The sequence below is a fragment of the Colletotrichum fioriniae genome (genome assembly GCF_027942845.1).
Source record: "Colletotrichum fioriniae strain IMI 355084 chromosome Unknown scaffold_9, whole genome shotgun sequence".
Taxonomy (NCBI): domain Eukaryota; kingdom Fungi; phylum Ascomycota; class Sordariomycetes; order Glomerellales; family Glomerellaceae; genus Colletotrichum; species Colletotrichum fioriniae.
The window spans coordinates 1,868,775-1,884,305 of record NW_027076845.1 but is presented as its reverse complement, the minus strand read 5'-3'; the positions used below and the strand labels follow the sequence as shown (position 1 = coordinate 1,884,305).

At 50.3% G+C, this 15,531-nt stretch overlaps 4 protein-coding genes across 4 annotated transcripts; 1 reads left to right on the top strand and 3 right to left on the bottom strand.

The window, feature by feature from the left end:
- Positions 1-4,164: 4,164 nt before the first annotated feature.
- Positions 4,165-4,650, top strand: N0V96_007949 (uncharacterized protein; the record flags this gene model as incomplete). The annotated part of the gene is made up of 2 exons (XM_053194337.2): positions 4,165-4,266; positions 4,330-4,650. 2 exons carry the CDS (start codon positions 4,165-4,167, stop codon positions 4,648-4,650), a joined length of 423 nt encoding a protein of 140 aa, XP_053048187.2.
- A 1,538-nt stretch (positions 4,651-6,188) lies between these two features.
- Positions 6,189-6,914, bottom strand: N0V96_007948 (uncharacterized protein; the record flags this gene model as incomplete). The annotated part of the gene is made up of 1 exon (XM_065758168.1): positions 6,189-6,914. One exon carries the CDS (start codon positions 6,912-6,914, stop codon positions 6,189-6,191), a length of 726 nt encoding a protein of 241 aa, XP_065613310.1.
- A 296-nt stretch (positions 6,915-7,210) lies between these two features.
- On the bottom strand, positions 7,211-8,053 carry N0V96_007947 (uncharacterized protein; the record flags this gene model as incomplete). The annotated part of the gene is made up of 1 exon (XM_065758167.1): positions 7,211-8,053. The coding sequence occupies one exon, from the start codon at positions 8,051-8,053 to the stop codon at positions 7,211-7,213; it is 843 nt and encodes a 280-aa protein (XP_065613309.1).
- Positions 8,054-14,073: 6,020 nt separating this feature from the next.
- Positions 14,074-14,385, bottom strand: N0V96_007946 (uncharacterized protein; the record flags this gene model as incomplete). The annotated part of the gene is made up of 2 exons (XM_065758166.1): positions 14,074-14,078; positions 14,136-14,385. The coding sequence occupies 2 exons, from the start codon at positions 14,383-14,385 to the stop codon at positions 14,074-14,076; spliced, it is 255 nt and encodes an 84-aa protein (XP_065613308.1).
- Positions 14,386-15,531: the final 1,146 nt, after the last annotated feature.

The window sequence follows — 15,531 nt, the reverse complement described above, 5'->3', positions numbered from 1 at the left end:
CACCTTAAGTTCAAGTCGTTCTCACTTCAAATGCTTCATTCTCCATCCCCTTTCCCCTGGCTTTCTCCGCCGACTCCTACTGGCCCTCCCCCAGCTTAACAAGTCGATGCATCGATTTGCCTAAGGTAGCGTTTTCCATGGCGATGGAGAGAAACTCTACAAATACAACGAATTTATTGCAGTCACCTTACTTTTGCATCTTGCGTGTTCAACATCTTGTCTTTGGTTTATTTACAGTGCAGTGGTCACATCACCGCTTCGGCAAGTACTACGTTGGCCTAAGGTACCTAGGTCTTGATCGATCGAAAGTCACGATCTCATCTCACGTTCTTGGCTGGCCATCAACCATGGAAAAAGAGAATAATCAGATTTTCGTATCGCTAAGCGCCGCGTATCTAGGTAATGCCTTTCCCCTCCTCCCAGTGACTCCAGGTTTGGTCCCGCTACGCTGCGTTCTCTGGTTTAGGACTACAGGATCCTCATACTCGCCTCAACAGCCCTATCCCACGCTTCCCCATCAACATTACGAAGATCCTCCTCATGTGCACGCTTCCGTCCGAGATTGCCAGAAGGTTCGTCGGAAACCGTACTTGGCTGATTCAATGTTGTCCCAGAAATAGTCGAGCCTGGGCGCTGAGGACTTTTGTGACCATGGATGGACAAGACCTCAGCCAGGTTTGACGGTGATGATGGCTCCCGTCCTCGTGTATTTTCATCTTCGATTGCCATCTGACCGCTTGCAACTTTTGCGGATAATTCTGAAGCCATTTCAATGAAATCTTTCTCGCTGGCGCGCCAATCAGTTTGGCGTGGGACCTCGCCATGCTGGACAGCTGCTTCCGCCCGGGATCTGAAGACGAATCGTGCAAGGCTTTCAATCTGCTTTTCCCCAAGCCGGATAACTTCTTGCGGCGGGGAGTTGACGTCGGGGGTTGGAGGCGCTTCGACCTTCTCAGGATGTAGGTTTTTGCTAGGTGGAGTAGCTTCGCGAGACAGTGGGTTGACAAAGGAGTCCAAGAGCGTTTCGCGCTCTTCCGGAGTGAGATCCTCGCAGTCTGTAAAGGATATGAGTTATGCACAACTACCGGCGCAGACCCTTAGGAGATTTAAACAGAAACATACAAGGTGACTTTGGCCCAAGACCGGAGTTAGGAAATAGGATGCGCCAAACGGCTCTGATCCTTTTCTGATGCCCTAGGAAAGCATTCTTGGTGTTCATTCTGGGTTTCTTCTTGTCAATTATGTCGAGGTCCTCTTCAATATCTTTCCAGTCTTGTTTCGACATGTACAGCTCGGATCTCTCATTGATCGAAGGACTTTTGCAGTGCCTGACACGTAAATGATCTCTGATATTTCAAGTTAGATAAACTAAAGCTTTTTGAGGAGCCAAGGAGGCCACTCACTTCAATGCACTGAAGTTCTTAAATGAAGTCGGCAATCGACAAGCTTTCGTGACCCGGCGTGGGTACTTCACGCCGTAGGGACAGAGCCAGTGTTTTTCGGACATATTTTCCCAAAGGGCTTCGGTTAGTGGTTCCCTTTCGCCATCATTCCCATCATTACTCTCATCTCTATCGCCATTGTACTGGGGCAGCGCGGCCGGATTCGTAGCTGGCGTCGATGTGCCCACTCTAGCTTCGTTGCTAGTCCTCTCCTCCGCCGACGATGCTCTTTGGCCGTCAGCCTCATATTCTTCCTGATTACTCAAGGTAAGGAGAGAGGCGTGGTGGAATGATGACCGCTGTGGAGAATCGTGGCGGTATGTCGTGATACTTGGAATTGGACGATGGAGCGTGGTGTTTTCCGGCTTAGCAGACGACAACCCTTGGATATCAGCTTCCGAATCGTCATCAGACAACTCAAGCTCCTCATCTTGGTCAAGCTTTTCTTCAAACAAATCATCCTTGCTACTGCTGCCATTTTGGGACTGTTCTTGTTGGGTCGGCTCTACGAAAGGGTCATTAGGGGCCAAGTTCGCAGCCGTGCTCGCACGGGAAGCTTCGTCGGTCCAAGATCCAATGTCGACCAGGTCGTCAGGTTTTCTGGAAGCCGGCTGTGCCTGCAATTGCCCATTCCTTGTAGCCGATTGACTAGAAAGCAGTATCAGCATGTATTCTGTAGTCGCACTATGTAGGATTCCAAACGGAGAAACCGACACATTGGGGCTGGGTTGCTGTTGGCGCTCGGCGCCTGCTCCCCGGATGTTGTTGGTCCAGTCCTTTCGATTCGAGGTGGCATCTGCGAAAGCTGCGTCTTGCTCCGCGATATGCTCCTTGCTGAGCGCTTGATAGCAGGTTCTTCTGCCACGAGTGTCCGGATTGTTGAGTAAGGAGTCTCGCAGAGGATCCCAGTGTCCCACAAATTCTGTCAAATTGTTCTGGAATGGATCCTAATGCAGCACAAAAGTGAGTCTAGTGAATTGTCCCCAAAAGAAGGTGCCTTTGTTGGGTTCAACGTACCATATCGTCTCCCGCTGCACGGTCCCTGGGTGTGAGTGGTCTCTGGGCCCCAGCTTGGATCCCTTCGTTATCCGAAATGCGTTCGATCGGGGGTTCTGCTGCCTTTCGCACTGCCGGGGATAACCGCGCCTTCAGGAGGACGCAAGGGAGGAGTATTGTCGCCTTAGAACACTTTCTTCGTTTCTTTTGAGGTAGAGTAATTGAGGCAGGCTGACAAGTATGTTTGAATATGTTCAAACGTCGGCGGCGATGGGACCACGGGATGACGGCGGAGGGACGAGCCCCAGGTCAAGTGCAAACCATCGCCTTGGTTATGTATTAGCGGGAAACATGATAGCCATCTCGACTTGTCTGAAATCGCGGAGAAGACCGCTTGTCCAGATTCGCGGAGAAGACTGTTGATTGGCCTATGGGCTGGACCTCAGCTTGTCCGTAAGGTACCTAAGGTACAAGGTACTCAGATAAGAAGCCACTGGCTGAGACCGTCAACCGGCACCCCTATCTGGCTTGACGTCTGTATTTTCTGGACCGAGCCTCTGGGTTATCATAAAGAACTACTCCATGACCTGGCAATTGAATTCGCTGGAGAAGATGCCGCTGCGGGCATCAACAATTCGAAATGAGGTCACTCAATTACTCGATCATTGAAGAGATGAATTTTCATCTTTGGTCTCACAGACTGCTCAGTTTTGCTCTGCCTCTGCGTTGCTCAGGGGGTTTTCGCCAACGGGCCCTGCCCCAATCCTCTGGCGTTGGTGGCGCGCAACGAATACTGACAGTTCGGCTCATTCCTGGCTTCGAGTCGTCTTGGCGTAAGATCCTCTTCCTCTGTAGATGTACGGAAATGGGGGAAAGGCCATCTTCACCACTCATATCGCGCGTCTCAGATGCACTGGCCCCACTGCCCACGTCGAGGTACGAATACGGGCCGCCCAGTGTCATGTGTCAACCTGCTGGGCTGTGTCAAAGAACTGGATAGATAAAAACGTCTTTCATGAGACCAAAGATGAACGCCAATGTCGAAGTCCCTGCTTCATTTGACGTCATGACACTTCGTCTGAAGGAGAAGTCTTGGCATGAGCTTATTTCCCCATCTGGCGCCTAAAAGAGTAAGGTGTCCCATTGTTTGTTGTCTCTCGGGACAACTTCACCGGGGCTATAATCCGTGTTCCTGTACTCCCCAATGTAAGATCCAATCAAGAAGAGCCAACACTTTACTTAGCAGTGGAAGCTCGGATCTTGGGTTCAACTGAGAGTTCCATTCGTTATGAGGAGATCCATGTATCTTGAGCCTAGACTAGACCCAATCAGTAAAATCTCGGACATATTGAGTAATTCGGACATAGGTTTGAACTGCCACGCCATGATATTCATCGATATCTCCAGAATCGCGTTGAAAACTCGGGCAGTCCCGATTACGCCTGGCACTCTGCTATGGCAAAGGTGTAGAAAGTAGATAACCCTCACATGGCACACTCGGTCAACTTAAAAGGCCCCCTTACGCCCTCCATGAAATGAAAAAGCAGACGAATCTTGCAAACAACCAAAGACAAGCCTGCCTGACATACATCGCACGCGGACACCACAACCAGAAACGATGACTAAATCATGCCTCCTTCTCTACATGTTCTCTGCAACGGAACACCTCACTGCAGACATCATTCCCATCGCCTCGGACGCGAACGCGCAAGCGCAAATCTAGACAATGCGCAATAAGATCTTGACGAACACCAGTAAGAGCAGACTCTTCTTCAACAAATACGTCTTGTTCCGGAAGCCATCGGTATGGATCGCTACACTGCGCCCGGTATGTCTACTCTCGCTATGCACCTTATATCTTCTCACCCATACTGACAACTTCCCTTATCAGATCAGAGTTAATGATCTCACGGCGCTTCCTCCCACCGATGCGTTGATCCAGAATACCGCTCTCGACAAAGCCCTATCAAAAGCCATCAACGATCCTGCGTCGCCAGGATGGGCCTTCTACAATAACATGTACGGCCTCTACAAGGATGTCTTTGTTGAACTGGATGAGCAAGATGGCACCATTGCACTGCCACATCAAGCCTTGCTGGTCCGATACCAAACATCGCCAGCAGTGAAACGTGCTGTAGCGGGTGTCGGATCCGTGGTCTCCGTGATCGGGGGGTTGGTCGCCACGGCTGTCAGGCTCGGAGAAGAGTCTTAGAATCTATGACCAACTCGACTGGACAATTTTGACAAGGATAGTATCGCCACAGTTCTATCTGCGACTAGGAATTTGACTATGTTGGCACGATACGGCGCAGGTCTCGTTGTGAGAGGAAGCCGATGAGGATGTGGGGTGGTAGGGCGCGAACAAGGTCACTGACGGTTGAACTTTGCTTTGGTAATATCTTTATGTTCATAGACTTCCTTATCCTTCTTCACGTGTTTAACCTGGGGGGGTATATACTTTGAAAAACCGGAGTAATGTCTATAATAGCTCTATTCACAAATACCGCCTCGCCAATCTCCCTGTCCTTAATATCGGCACTAGAACCGTGTGAACAAGTGGATACGGGTGTCCAACTGGTTCGACTTGGTGCTTTAGGAGTCTAATAGCCAGTTTCCCGGACGTTGAATCGAAAGGTCTGTGGCTCCCGTGAACAGCCAGGGTAGCCCTTTACTCCGCGCTCTCTACGCTTGGTACATTGAAGATTATCTCTTTTGCATCGAACAGACAGCCGCCAGCCACAGCAACGTGGTCAAGGCCACCTACGACGCAAATTTGAGAGCGCCAACGCATTGGTAACCGTGGTATGGGTCAACAAGGACGATCCGAGTTGGTTTAACGCCGCTTTCGGCTCCGGAGGCTGGGCCAGTCCGGCCGAGACCAGGTTCCCGCGCCAGAATCCGGGGGCACGGGATGGTCTATTTTCGGCGCCACTGGAAATCCCACTAGGACCATAAACGGGCAAGGCGTCGCGGTCAGTATTGGTGCACCGGATCGCATATAGGCGGCGGTGCTGTTGTTCTTCTTGTCCGGCGGTTGATGGTGGGAAGGCTCCTTCGCGAGAGTGATTCTTACGTGTGTATATTTTACACACATTTATTCTCATAGCTTCATTTTTGTAAATACCCCTTATAAGTATGTAGAGAAAGGGTAGAAGCGGCGAAAATGAATACACACATGAACATATATATGAGTCTAGAATCTACATTTGACGAGTCAACTTTTAACAGCATGTGGAACATATGCAGACTGCTGGAACAAATGGGTTGAGTAAGCTTCCAAGGCCTGTGTTCCTCCTTGAAGTTCTAAGGTAATCCCCACGGTCAAGTGTGAAGAAGCGTGCCCGCCTCTTCCGAAATTACTAAGTTCCGGCTGGCGACTCTGCCCGGAGGTAAAGGCGAGCAGAGGGTCTATCTAGCCTGCATCGGCAAGTCCACTCGATCGACCGCTCCACGTTCACGAGCCTTCTCTCTTTCAAAATCGAATACGCCGTCGGGGATGAAATGCTGATAAAGAGTATCTACTCCATATCGCCAGGAACCCAACGCTGACGGTCCCAGCATTTCAAACGCGACTTTGTCCCAGTAGAGTGGCGGTGTTTCTTCGTCCTCCTCATCATCGTCCTGATCGCGAGGCCGCCAGTCGACCAGCAACCCTCTTCCGTACGGGCTGCTATCGGCCCTCTCCACCCTATTTATATCCGGGTTTCTTGCTTCGCTTGGAAGAGTCTGTATCCAGGCAAGCGCCTCCTGCTAACGGATAAGGCCGGGCGGGTTGTTGGGTTTCTCATTAAGCCTATCAACAACCACAATGCGACGGGTATAGTAGGCGTTGCTTAATCCTTCTGGAAGGTACCACGAAACCGCCTCCGCCCTGTCCTCGATGGCCAGACGATTCTGGACTTCCCGCTCATGATGAAGTATGCAAGCTGCGGCGTGCTGGAGACAGTGTGCGTCCTGAGGGTCCCGCGACGCGCGTGCGGCGAGACGGGCATACCAGGGGCTCTCTTGTGAAAGGACGAGGTCAAGCCCCACGTCCTCGGCAGAATACGAGGTCCCAGTCTCAGGCAGAGGCGGGAGGGGCATAGCAAAGACCTCGACTCTGTCCCGCAGCCCGCAAGGGCTGCGGTTGTTCTCGGTGCCGTCGAAGATGGAGCGGGCCAGGTCCTCGGCGCGTCCCGGATTAAGCGCGCCCGGAGAAGTGTCATAAAAGACGTAGGCGTACGCCGGGCGCAAGGGCGTCAGGTCGGCATCCTCCGGAGTGTCTGCGGGGACTGAGTAGGCCACGACAGCCGGGATGCCGTCATGGCTAGGCGCCGAGTGAACGATGGTCTTGGGGTTCGGTCGGAGCTTCTTTCGAGGCGCCGGCCTGTCAAAGTCTATTGGCTGCGGCAGCGGATCCTCGTCCTCCCGGTCGTGCACTGGGTCAGGCGGGGGCGAGGGTTCCGCGAAGCCAAGTCTGCGGCAACCATAACACATTGTTTCGATTTTCTTCGGCAGTCCAAGCGAGCATTGAAACCTAGTTAATGAGCCGTTATTGACGATGAAACGGGTTTAACAAGGTGTGTGTAAAATTAAATTTCCCGAACAATGCTGACTAATCCTAAGAAATCTTCCTAACTTTAACAGAAGCGGAATCTTGAACAATGTTTGCGGTTCTTGATCTATTAGAGATTGTCATTCTTCCCGGTTCCCCATATCTCAGACGCCAGAACCTAATTGTCTCTATTTTTCATATCATCAACACGTGTATCTGTTCTCACCCACTTGTGCCTCTACATGTGTGCGTCATACATGTTGAAGAACTCTTGCCATGGGTCTTCGGTATCCTCGTCTGATTGAAAGAATGGTAATTGTTCCCAAGCTGCCGAAGTACTCGCTGGATCTTCCTGCGTCCCATCCTCCCATTTAAAGTCGAATTCAGTATCAAAAAGCATCGAACCTTCCATCATCTGGCCTCGAAAATAGGTTTCCGACTCCTGCAGTTGATGAGATGTGGCTGGATCAGATGACGGGGCCTCGGTATGAGATGCCGGTGAACGACAATTGCCCATAGACTTCGAAGACTCCGGTTTAGTGTGTAAGGAGCCCGTTCCATCAGGTGACCACACAGACTCGCTGTGGAGTGGTCCCGGGTCCAGGTACGTCGTCAGCATTGCTGGTTCTGTGTTGAATTGCAGGATTGTAGGCTCAATGCCCTGTTGAGGTCCCTGATCATCGACCTTGAATGCACCAGCGAAATCTGAGACTGGATAGGATGAGCTCGTTTGCGGCGAGTTCCCGCTGCCGGAATGAGATGAAGTAGCTGTCAGCTCTGATGATTCTGCAGATTCCCACATCAGGGCATCTTCAGCGGTGCGTGAAGGGCCGGGCTCCTCATCAACAGAAGTTTGAGGCAGCACCATCTGATGACCATTGATTATGCCTGAAGCGGTGGATGCGACGAGATCCTGGACCAGGTCTGCGATTTCGGGCCTATAGTCTGCAACGATTGCAAATAGTTGTTGCATGCTCTCGGTGAACTCTGCGCGGTTTGCACGATATTCATTCGGAGTAGAAATTTCTCCGCGTTCGAAGGCCTGTTGTGACCGCGAGTCGAAGATCGAGTCAGAAAGCATTCTGATCTCATCAATAATGAAGTCTTCACAAACTAGAAAGTTGTTAGACCCTCACAGAAGTTTCAAGACAGAGTCGCCTTCGGTTTTCATGGAGACTTACAAGGAGACTTTGGTCCAGGGCCGGCATTTGGAAACAGTATGCGCCAGACGGCCCGGAATATTCCCAGCTGCTTTTCAAAAGAAGCTTCGGTGCCTTGTTTGGGCCTTTTCTTACTGGCTTCATTAGCCACGATCTCGATGTCGTTCCACTGCTGATTGGACATGTACAGCTCAGGACGTCTGGACCCTTCCCCATCCTGAGAGCCGATGAAGTGTCTCGAACGCAGATGCAATCTATTTTGAGTCAGATAACTTGATGGCTTTCGGGATACGAGGGGCTCAACTCACTTCAGCTCGCTAAACGATCTGAACTTAGTCGGCGTTCGACAAGCTCCAGTCGCCCACTTCTGATACCTCACACCATATGGACAGAGCCAGTGTTTTCCCGACATGATGTGACAAGGCTTCTTGTTCTTGGAAAATTTCTGAGGGTCTTTCTCATCGTTTTCCCTCTCTCTTTTAAGAGAAATGGGTGTTTGACTCGGTACGGCCCAGCCCGTCGGTATCACTGTCGATGAGCTCCCCGCTCTTACTCCAGTATCAGTCGTCCCCTTTCCCGCCAAACAGCTTCTATTGTTGAAGGCCCCGCATTCTGAACGATCATACAGACGCTGGAAAGCGTTGGCGAGGAGCGCTGGTAAATCCGAAGCATCGCGATTTCGTGAAGCGAGTCCTCGAAGTTGACGGTCGAAGGCAACAACTATGGCTTCAGCGTATTGTGGATTACTTGGAAGTACTCGGCGAATAGAAACTCCAATGGTGTGATTGTCATTATTCGTCTTCGGTTCCTCCTCTTGTACAGAATTTGCTTCAGAAGCACCTGCACCAGAGCCTTGTTGGGGCAGTTCTCTAGAAAATGTGTCCTTGACGGATCCGTTGAAGACAGAGGCCGGGCTCGTGATTGAACCAGCAATCTGCTTGGAATTTATGTCGTCGTCGAGAGCCGAGCGTTCATGCTTTCGCGAGCGTTTCGTCCACGATCCAGCTTCTGTCAGTAGTTGGCCTGCCAGCGCTTGCTGGTGTGTTATTATGGGCTGCCTGGACGACGAACTCAGCATAGTGTTCTTCTAATTGCTTGAACCAATAGTAAGGGGAAACTAACGTTCTGCCATCAACGTATCGTTGGCGACGGAGGCTTGAGTTGGCTTCAGGGAATGCAGAGTTAACCTTGGCAACTACACTCGAGACCAGTTCGATCCGTTGCTCATGTCTGGTCAGACTGTCCCCATTGTTGAGAAAGGAGTCATGTAGGAAGTTGCCGTTGTCCATAAATAATTCCGAAGAAACCCCCGGAAACTAGAGCAAGAAGATCTCCTCTTAGTGAAACGGACTTTCACAAATTGTGCAAGCTTCTGGTAAAGGATTGTAACATACCTCTGACTTCTCTCCTTTCTTGCCATCTTCTATTGCAGGCTCCCGGGCCGAAGCTGGTATGTCTTCGCTACAGGCGTGGAGGGGCATTGTTGCCGATGCCTGCACCGTCGCACTCAATGGGTACGTCTCACTCGACTCATGTGACCCAGGGTATCCTGCAGTCGACGAGTGTTTCCAAGTGTATGCCGCACTCAAAGAGTATATTTTACCCCCTCTGGTTATCTTTCTCTTTCTACTGCAATCTGGCGGCATCTTTATATTCTTACGCGGCTGAGGTATATGGTTGCTAAAGAGAAGCCACCCTTTCGTTCCCTTGTTCACAAACTATGTCATCATGAAAGACTATGGTGACAAGAGAGACACTTACATGACCAAGCGAGGCTCATAGCTTTATGTGCTGGTGGTAGACAGGGGCATGATCTTAGCTTCTCCGGAAACTGGGAGAAGACTGCTGATTGGTCTAGATGTCGCGCCGCGGCTTTCTCGAGCCAAGATTGATCGTTGACCAGCTGAGACACTCCAAGAGTGCTTTCATTGGCTAAACACGCCCATTTTTTTTCTCGTCAATGGCATGGGCTATAACACGTCCAAGTGTACTCGATTATGGAGAAGTTGATCTTCAGCACTGACTCAACTATCCAGCAAGCGGCAAATTCTGGTCCTCTTGTTGAGTTGCATCATTAGACTTGTATATGTACCTTCCGTCGGGCCCTTTCTAGAAATCAAGATGGAGTGGATGTAGTGCCATGAATCGTCGTCTTCTCACTTCCTTTCCAGTCATCTGCGTCAGTCAAGAAGTAGGTGTGGGCTTACGAGTCACATCAGGTTAGCTATTACTAGGCCTTTGTGCACTCGAATATGCATGTGAGACTCTTCCACGCCTCTCTATCAATTCTTTTCGATCTGTCTACAAGCCAGACATAACTAGCCTCCTGATCTGATTCCTAAACCGCCAGCATTTCCGTGGCCGATAGCGGTACGAAGTTGGTGCGGTTCAAAATGTGAGATGGTTGGACTCACTACCACGCACTTGGAGAGTCGATCTGATTCAAGACCACGTCCGAGGGCCCTTGGACATCTTCGGCGAGGAAGGCCATGCTGAGGTAGTCGAGGGAAGAATCCAAGTCAAAGTTGCCCTCTATAGATCCCGGAAACCCTGGGTTATACTCAGTCTGCCGGCCTTGACTTGGTCCAATCTCGAGATACCGTGGGTCGATGGTAGCGTTTGAATTTGGTGGAGCTGGGGTCCCCTCTTGTGATATTAAAGGAAAATCCTCTTCACGAGTCCAATGCAGTGATGAATCCTTGTGGCTCCGTATGACCTAAAGATCTTCCGTTATTTCATTCCGATTCCGAGGGAGACTCCTGCAATCCTGAGGCAATTTGGCACACCATATGACATTTTTGGAGGACTTTTCAGGTGTACTTACAGCGTGACTTGAGTCTGCAAGTGTTAATGCTAGCTGACTTCCCTCACTGACCAAGACGAGAGTGTCAGACTGCGAAGTCAGAGCTGTAGCAGGTGGAATTGAAGTTGCAGTTCCAGTTGCAGGAAAGCTGAATGTCTGTTCCACGATTTCCGGGGAGACATCAGCCATGATTGAGTACGTGTCGCGGAACATCTCATTGAAGTCTTCCCGTGTTGGCCGATATTCACTCGTCTCAGTTATCTCACCGCTCTCAAAGGCTCGGTCCGCCCAGACACTGAACATCGCGTTTGGTATGATTGCAATATTCCGTTTGAGAAGATCCTCGCAGACTTATACCCCGAGTTGTCAGATGATTCCATGGTCGCGTTGTATACAATCACTTACAGGGAGTTCGGGGGTTGAGCTCAGCTTCCGGGAAGAGGAAATCGCAAAGCTCTTTGAACACCAGAAGGCTTTTGTGGAAAGAGGCAGAAGAGTTCTGAGCCTCTCGTCTCTTGGAGTCCTCTTCTGTTGTCTTTTCGATCTCTGACCACTGATTGTTCGACATGAATAGGAAGGCTGTGCTCTCATGGTCTGAACTCTTACGGCGGTGCTTCGATTTCAGATGACGTCTATAACTCATAGACGGTTGCTAGTCACGCAAACTACTAACACCAGTACGACTACGCTGACTTACTGAAGATCGCTAAGCGTTTTAAAAGTCGTGGGAGAACGGCACGCCCCTAATATATGGCGAGGGTACCTGTGAGAGTAAGCACTCATCCAAGTCTTAGAATGCTTTGTTGTCTTCTTGCTCTTCCGTGGGTTGTCTGTAACCGAAGATGGCGTGGAGGATACTGAGGGTCCTCCCTGAGCCCCATTTCCGGACCTGACGGTCTTTCTGCCTGGGACTCGCCTCGACGGACAACACCATAGCTCAAGCTGCGGTAGCTTCTTTCATTGTGACCACTCTTTGAGGGGCTTCAACCCCTTCTAGATTCATGACTGGGTACAGGAAGCTGTCGCGTTTGATCTGATAGTTCCTGAACAGCTCTGATGGTTTTCTGGACGTACTCGGCATCTGTGGAAAAGACCCTTCGAATGGATGAAAAGAGATGATCTGTGCCGTATTTCTCAGACTGCGGTTCTTTTCTAGTTGGAAGTGAGGCAGGTGTATTGGCATCTTTGACAACTCTTCGCCTGAAGCGTTTCTGCGAAGATGGTGGCATCGCGGTGTCGGACCCTGTGATGGAGAGAGCTTGGAATTCTGGGGCACTGAGCGACTGCTGTGTCAATACAATGTGACATGCCCTTACTCAGAATTTGGTGGGATGTAGCGTACAGTGGCAGGGACGGCTTCTCGACACTTCTCTGTCTAGCGCATGATGCGTCCCGAATTCCATCAGCTTTATGGACGCATGAACTCTGAATACGGTCCATCAATCCTCCCATGGTAATATAATCCGTCACAGTAGGCGTATGTATGAAGGTCTCCAGCGGGTCTCCGGCCCATCTTCTCGCTACATCTATGCGTGAACAGATTGCTGTGAAGTGTGCAAGCTTACAATCGCTGATGAACCTTGATCAAGAAATCATGTGGAACAGAAATTTTTCGTTGAATGAGTTCCAATATAACATGGGGGGATTGGCTTACCTCGGGAGGCGCCATTCTATTCCTCCCAGGGACGAAGGCGCCCAGATTCGTCGAAACATCAGGCGGCATTGCGGCGGATCAACACTCAGTTTGAGTCTGTATATGGGAGCATGCAATGAGTGGAAACATGATTATAGGAGCGAAATCCCATGTTTTCCTCAGGTCGATATTATTGAAACTCAGTTGGGGTCGGCTTGGTTGAGCTTCCCCGTGAACGCGGGCATGCTTTCTCATTGGCTCTGCGGCACCCCTCTGCCAACAGCACGTCTGAATGGCCCGATGCGAGAGGGAAAACATTTTTGTCAAGTCATTGGCTAGAAGTGATCTAGTTTATCTCAACGCATCGACAACTACGCATTCTCGGACCTTTATTGAGTCACTGTCCTGTACAGCCCTCAAACTTGATGAACTCACCAAGGCAATGTTTCGGCACGGAAGTACCAAGTTCTTGCTTCTCTTAGAAGATTGTCAAGGAAACCGCCTGACTGCGGATATCATCCAACTTGCCTTTGACTCAGACCCGCAAGCCCAAATCAAGACAATTCGTACCAAGCTCCTTGATAGCACCAGTAAGAGCAGGCGCTTCTTCAACAAATACGTCTTGTTACAGAAGCCCTCGGTCGGTGTGGGTAGCCACGCTGCGATCTGTAAGCTCATCTTCACTAAGCGTCCTTTACTCAGTACTAAATCTAACAGTATCACAGACAAGGCCAAGGTACCTAATCTCAAGGCAATTCCTCCTCTGAATTCGCTAATCAGGAACGCCACCTTTGATGAGGCCTTGTCAGAGGCCATCAACAATCCAGATTCACCAGGTCACGCCTTCTACCAACGCACGTACGCTCTCTATAAGGACGTCATTTTTTTTTTTTTACTTTGACGAGAAGGATGATACCATTGTTTTGCCGCAGCAGGCCTTGTCAGTCCGATATTCTACGTCGCTGAGAGTTAAACGTGCCGTGGCAGGCATTGGGTCGGAAGCTCTTTCCTAGGTTTTCACTGTCATCGGTGGAGAAATGCATTAAAGTTCATGACTACCTCTGTGGTAGATCTACATACCGAACTTGAAAGGATCAAAGTATATACGGGTTGGCATTTTCTACACGTACCTGAATGTGAAACAGACTGCTGTATGCTAAGAAATAAGGTCGAAATGGGATCTTCAGTAAAGGTAGCTTGATACTGAATCCCAAAGCCTTCGTCTCTCTCGATATCCGTATTGTTCTAAGTACGATTTACTCCATCGACCGGAAGGAAGTCCTCAGAGCCCTTTTCGTAGGGCTCTTTCCTTCCACTAACGACTCACTGGCTTCGCCGTCTTCTTCCTCAAGTCAGAGATCATGTAAGATATAGAAGTGACTTTTTGACCCAATCTCGGAGGCCGGCTGTGTCTGCTGCGCATGTAAAACAGCGAGTCTATTCCTAAACTAGACCTCTCTACTTCGGTACTCCGCGGGCCAACAGCATACGTGATCAGAAAGTATTTAACCTGTCGCAAGTACATCAGTATCAACGCTGCCAATTCTCATTATCAAGACAGACTTACAGCCTGGCTGGGGCTTGCAGCACTTCATCGTCTCCATACCAACGGTGCCGGGCTCAGATCGCTGCCTCTCACCAGTGATCTCACAAGCCGTCTGGCAGGGCAAGTCTTCGGGAAGATCGCAGACCCAGCCGTTGGTGAGGCCTCGCGAGATAGGACCGACGTCCGACTTGCAGACTTCGGGAGCGTGGCGGCAGCCTGCCATGACGCCGAGGGACATGGAAGCAATAACGAATGCCTGGGTGAACTTCATGATGACTGATTTCTGGGTAGAATAAGGATTGAATATGATATTATTGCAAGATCGACTCGATGTGGTTAGCGGGTAGTTACTATCACATCTATAGAGCTCGAGCTCTACTACTTATACCTGGAAGCTACCCGCTTAAGTATAAGTTGGTGTCCGCGTACCTCCGATCCCTAGTTTGTCTTCTCGAGTCTAATAGATTGGCTGGTCGTGAGTTCTGGCCTCATGCTGGCTTCACGCTGTTGATCATAATCCCCATGGACTTTTGATTCATGATCCGCTATTCTTCTCCGTACTGGCGAGTCATTGGCAATGAGACGAACGGGTCATCCCACGCGGCGACAAGCGAGTCATTGTACGTCGTTAAGCATCACCAGACTCTGATGCTTCATGCTGGCCCTGACTACGGCAGGCTGGCCAATCGATCTTGCAAAATCCCACAGGGACTGAGGGTCACGATGTGGCTCTCATGATGTTCCACTCATAGTCTCAGGGTATAGTTGTCCTATGGGGTAGTCTAGGGTTGCAAGGGGTTGAGTGTAGTGTTGATCTCCTCATACCCGTGTAATTCTGTCTCTTCCTCCATTGATATACAAGATAGTATTAAGCCCCTCTTATCATGATTCAGAACTTGGATCATTCTATACCGCCTCGAACGACGTTGTAACGGGTCAAGATACGGTGCCCAAGTATCTGTGCAAAGTTAGAGTTCATCTCACACCCGTATCTGATAGATGAACGGGGCAATGCTGCGGGCCGCTCGCGGACGGTTAAGGTTACTGCAGTTTCGGCTATAACCAAGTGTCCATATTTGCGGCTCAACAACGTCCCGCGTACTAGTGAGCCCGGCCGCAACCAAAAGGAAGACATCGTGAATCCACTTTGACCCACCAAAACTTCAAAAACATACAACACCAGGTATTCGCTGGTCGTCACCGACCCAACTACTAATCCGGCCCTCATTGGCTTATCTATGGGAGAGCGGACGGGATCCCGAGTTTTCCAATGGGTATGGTCGTATGTGGTGGTTAAGGATGGCAGGACAGTCCATAACAGCAGTTGCAAGTCGTGGAGGCTGGATGCGGCTGCACTTCTGTCCGCACAGCGCCACTCAAGCTGCAGGCAAACAAAAGTCCTGCCCCACAAGACCAT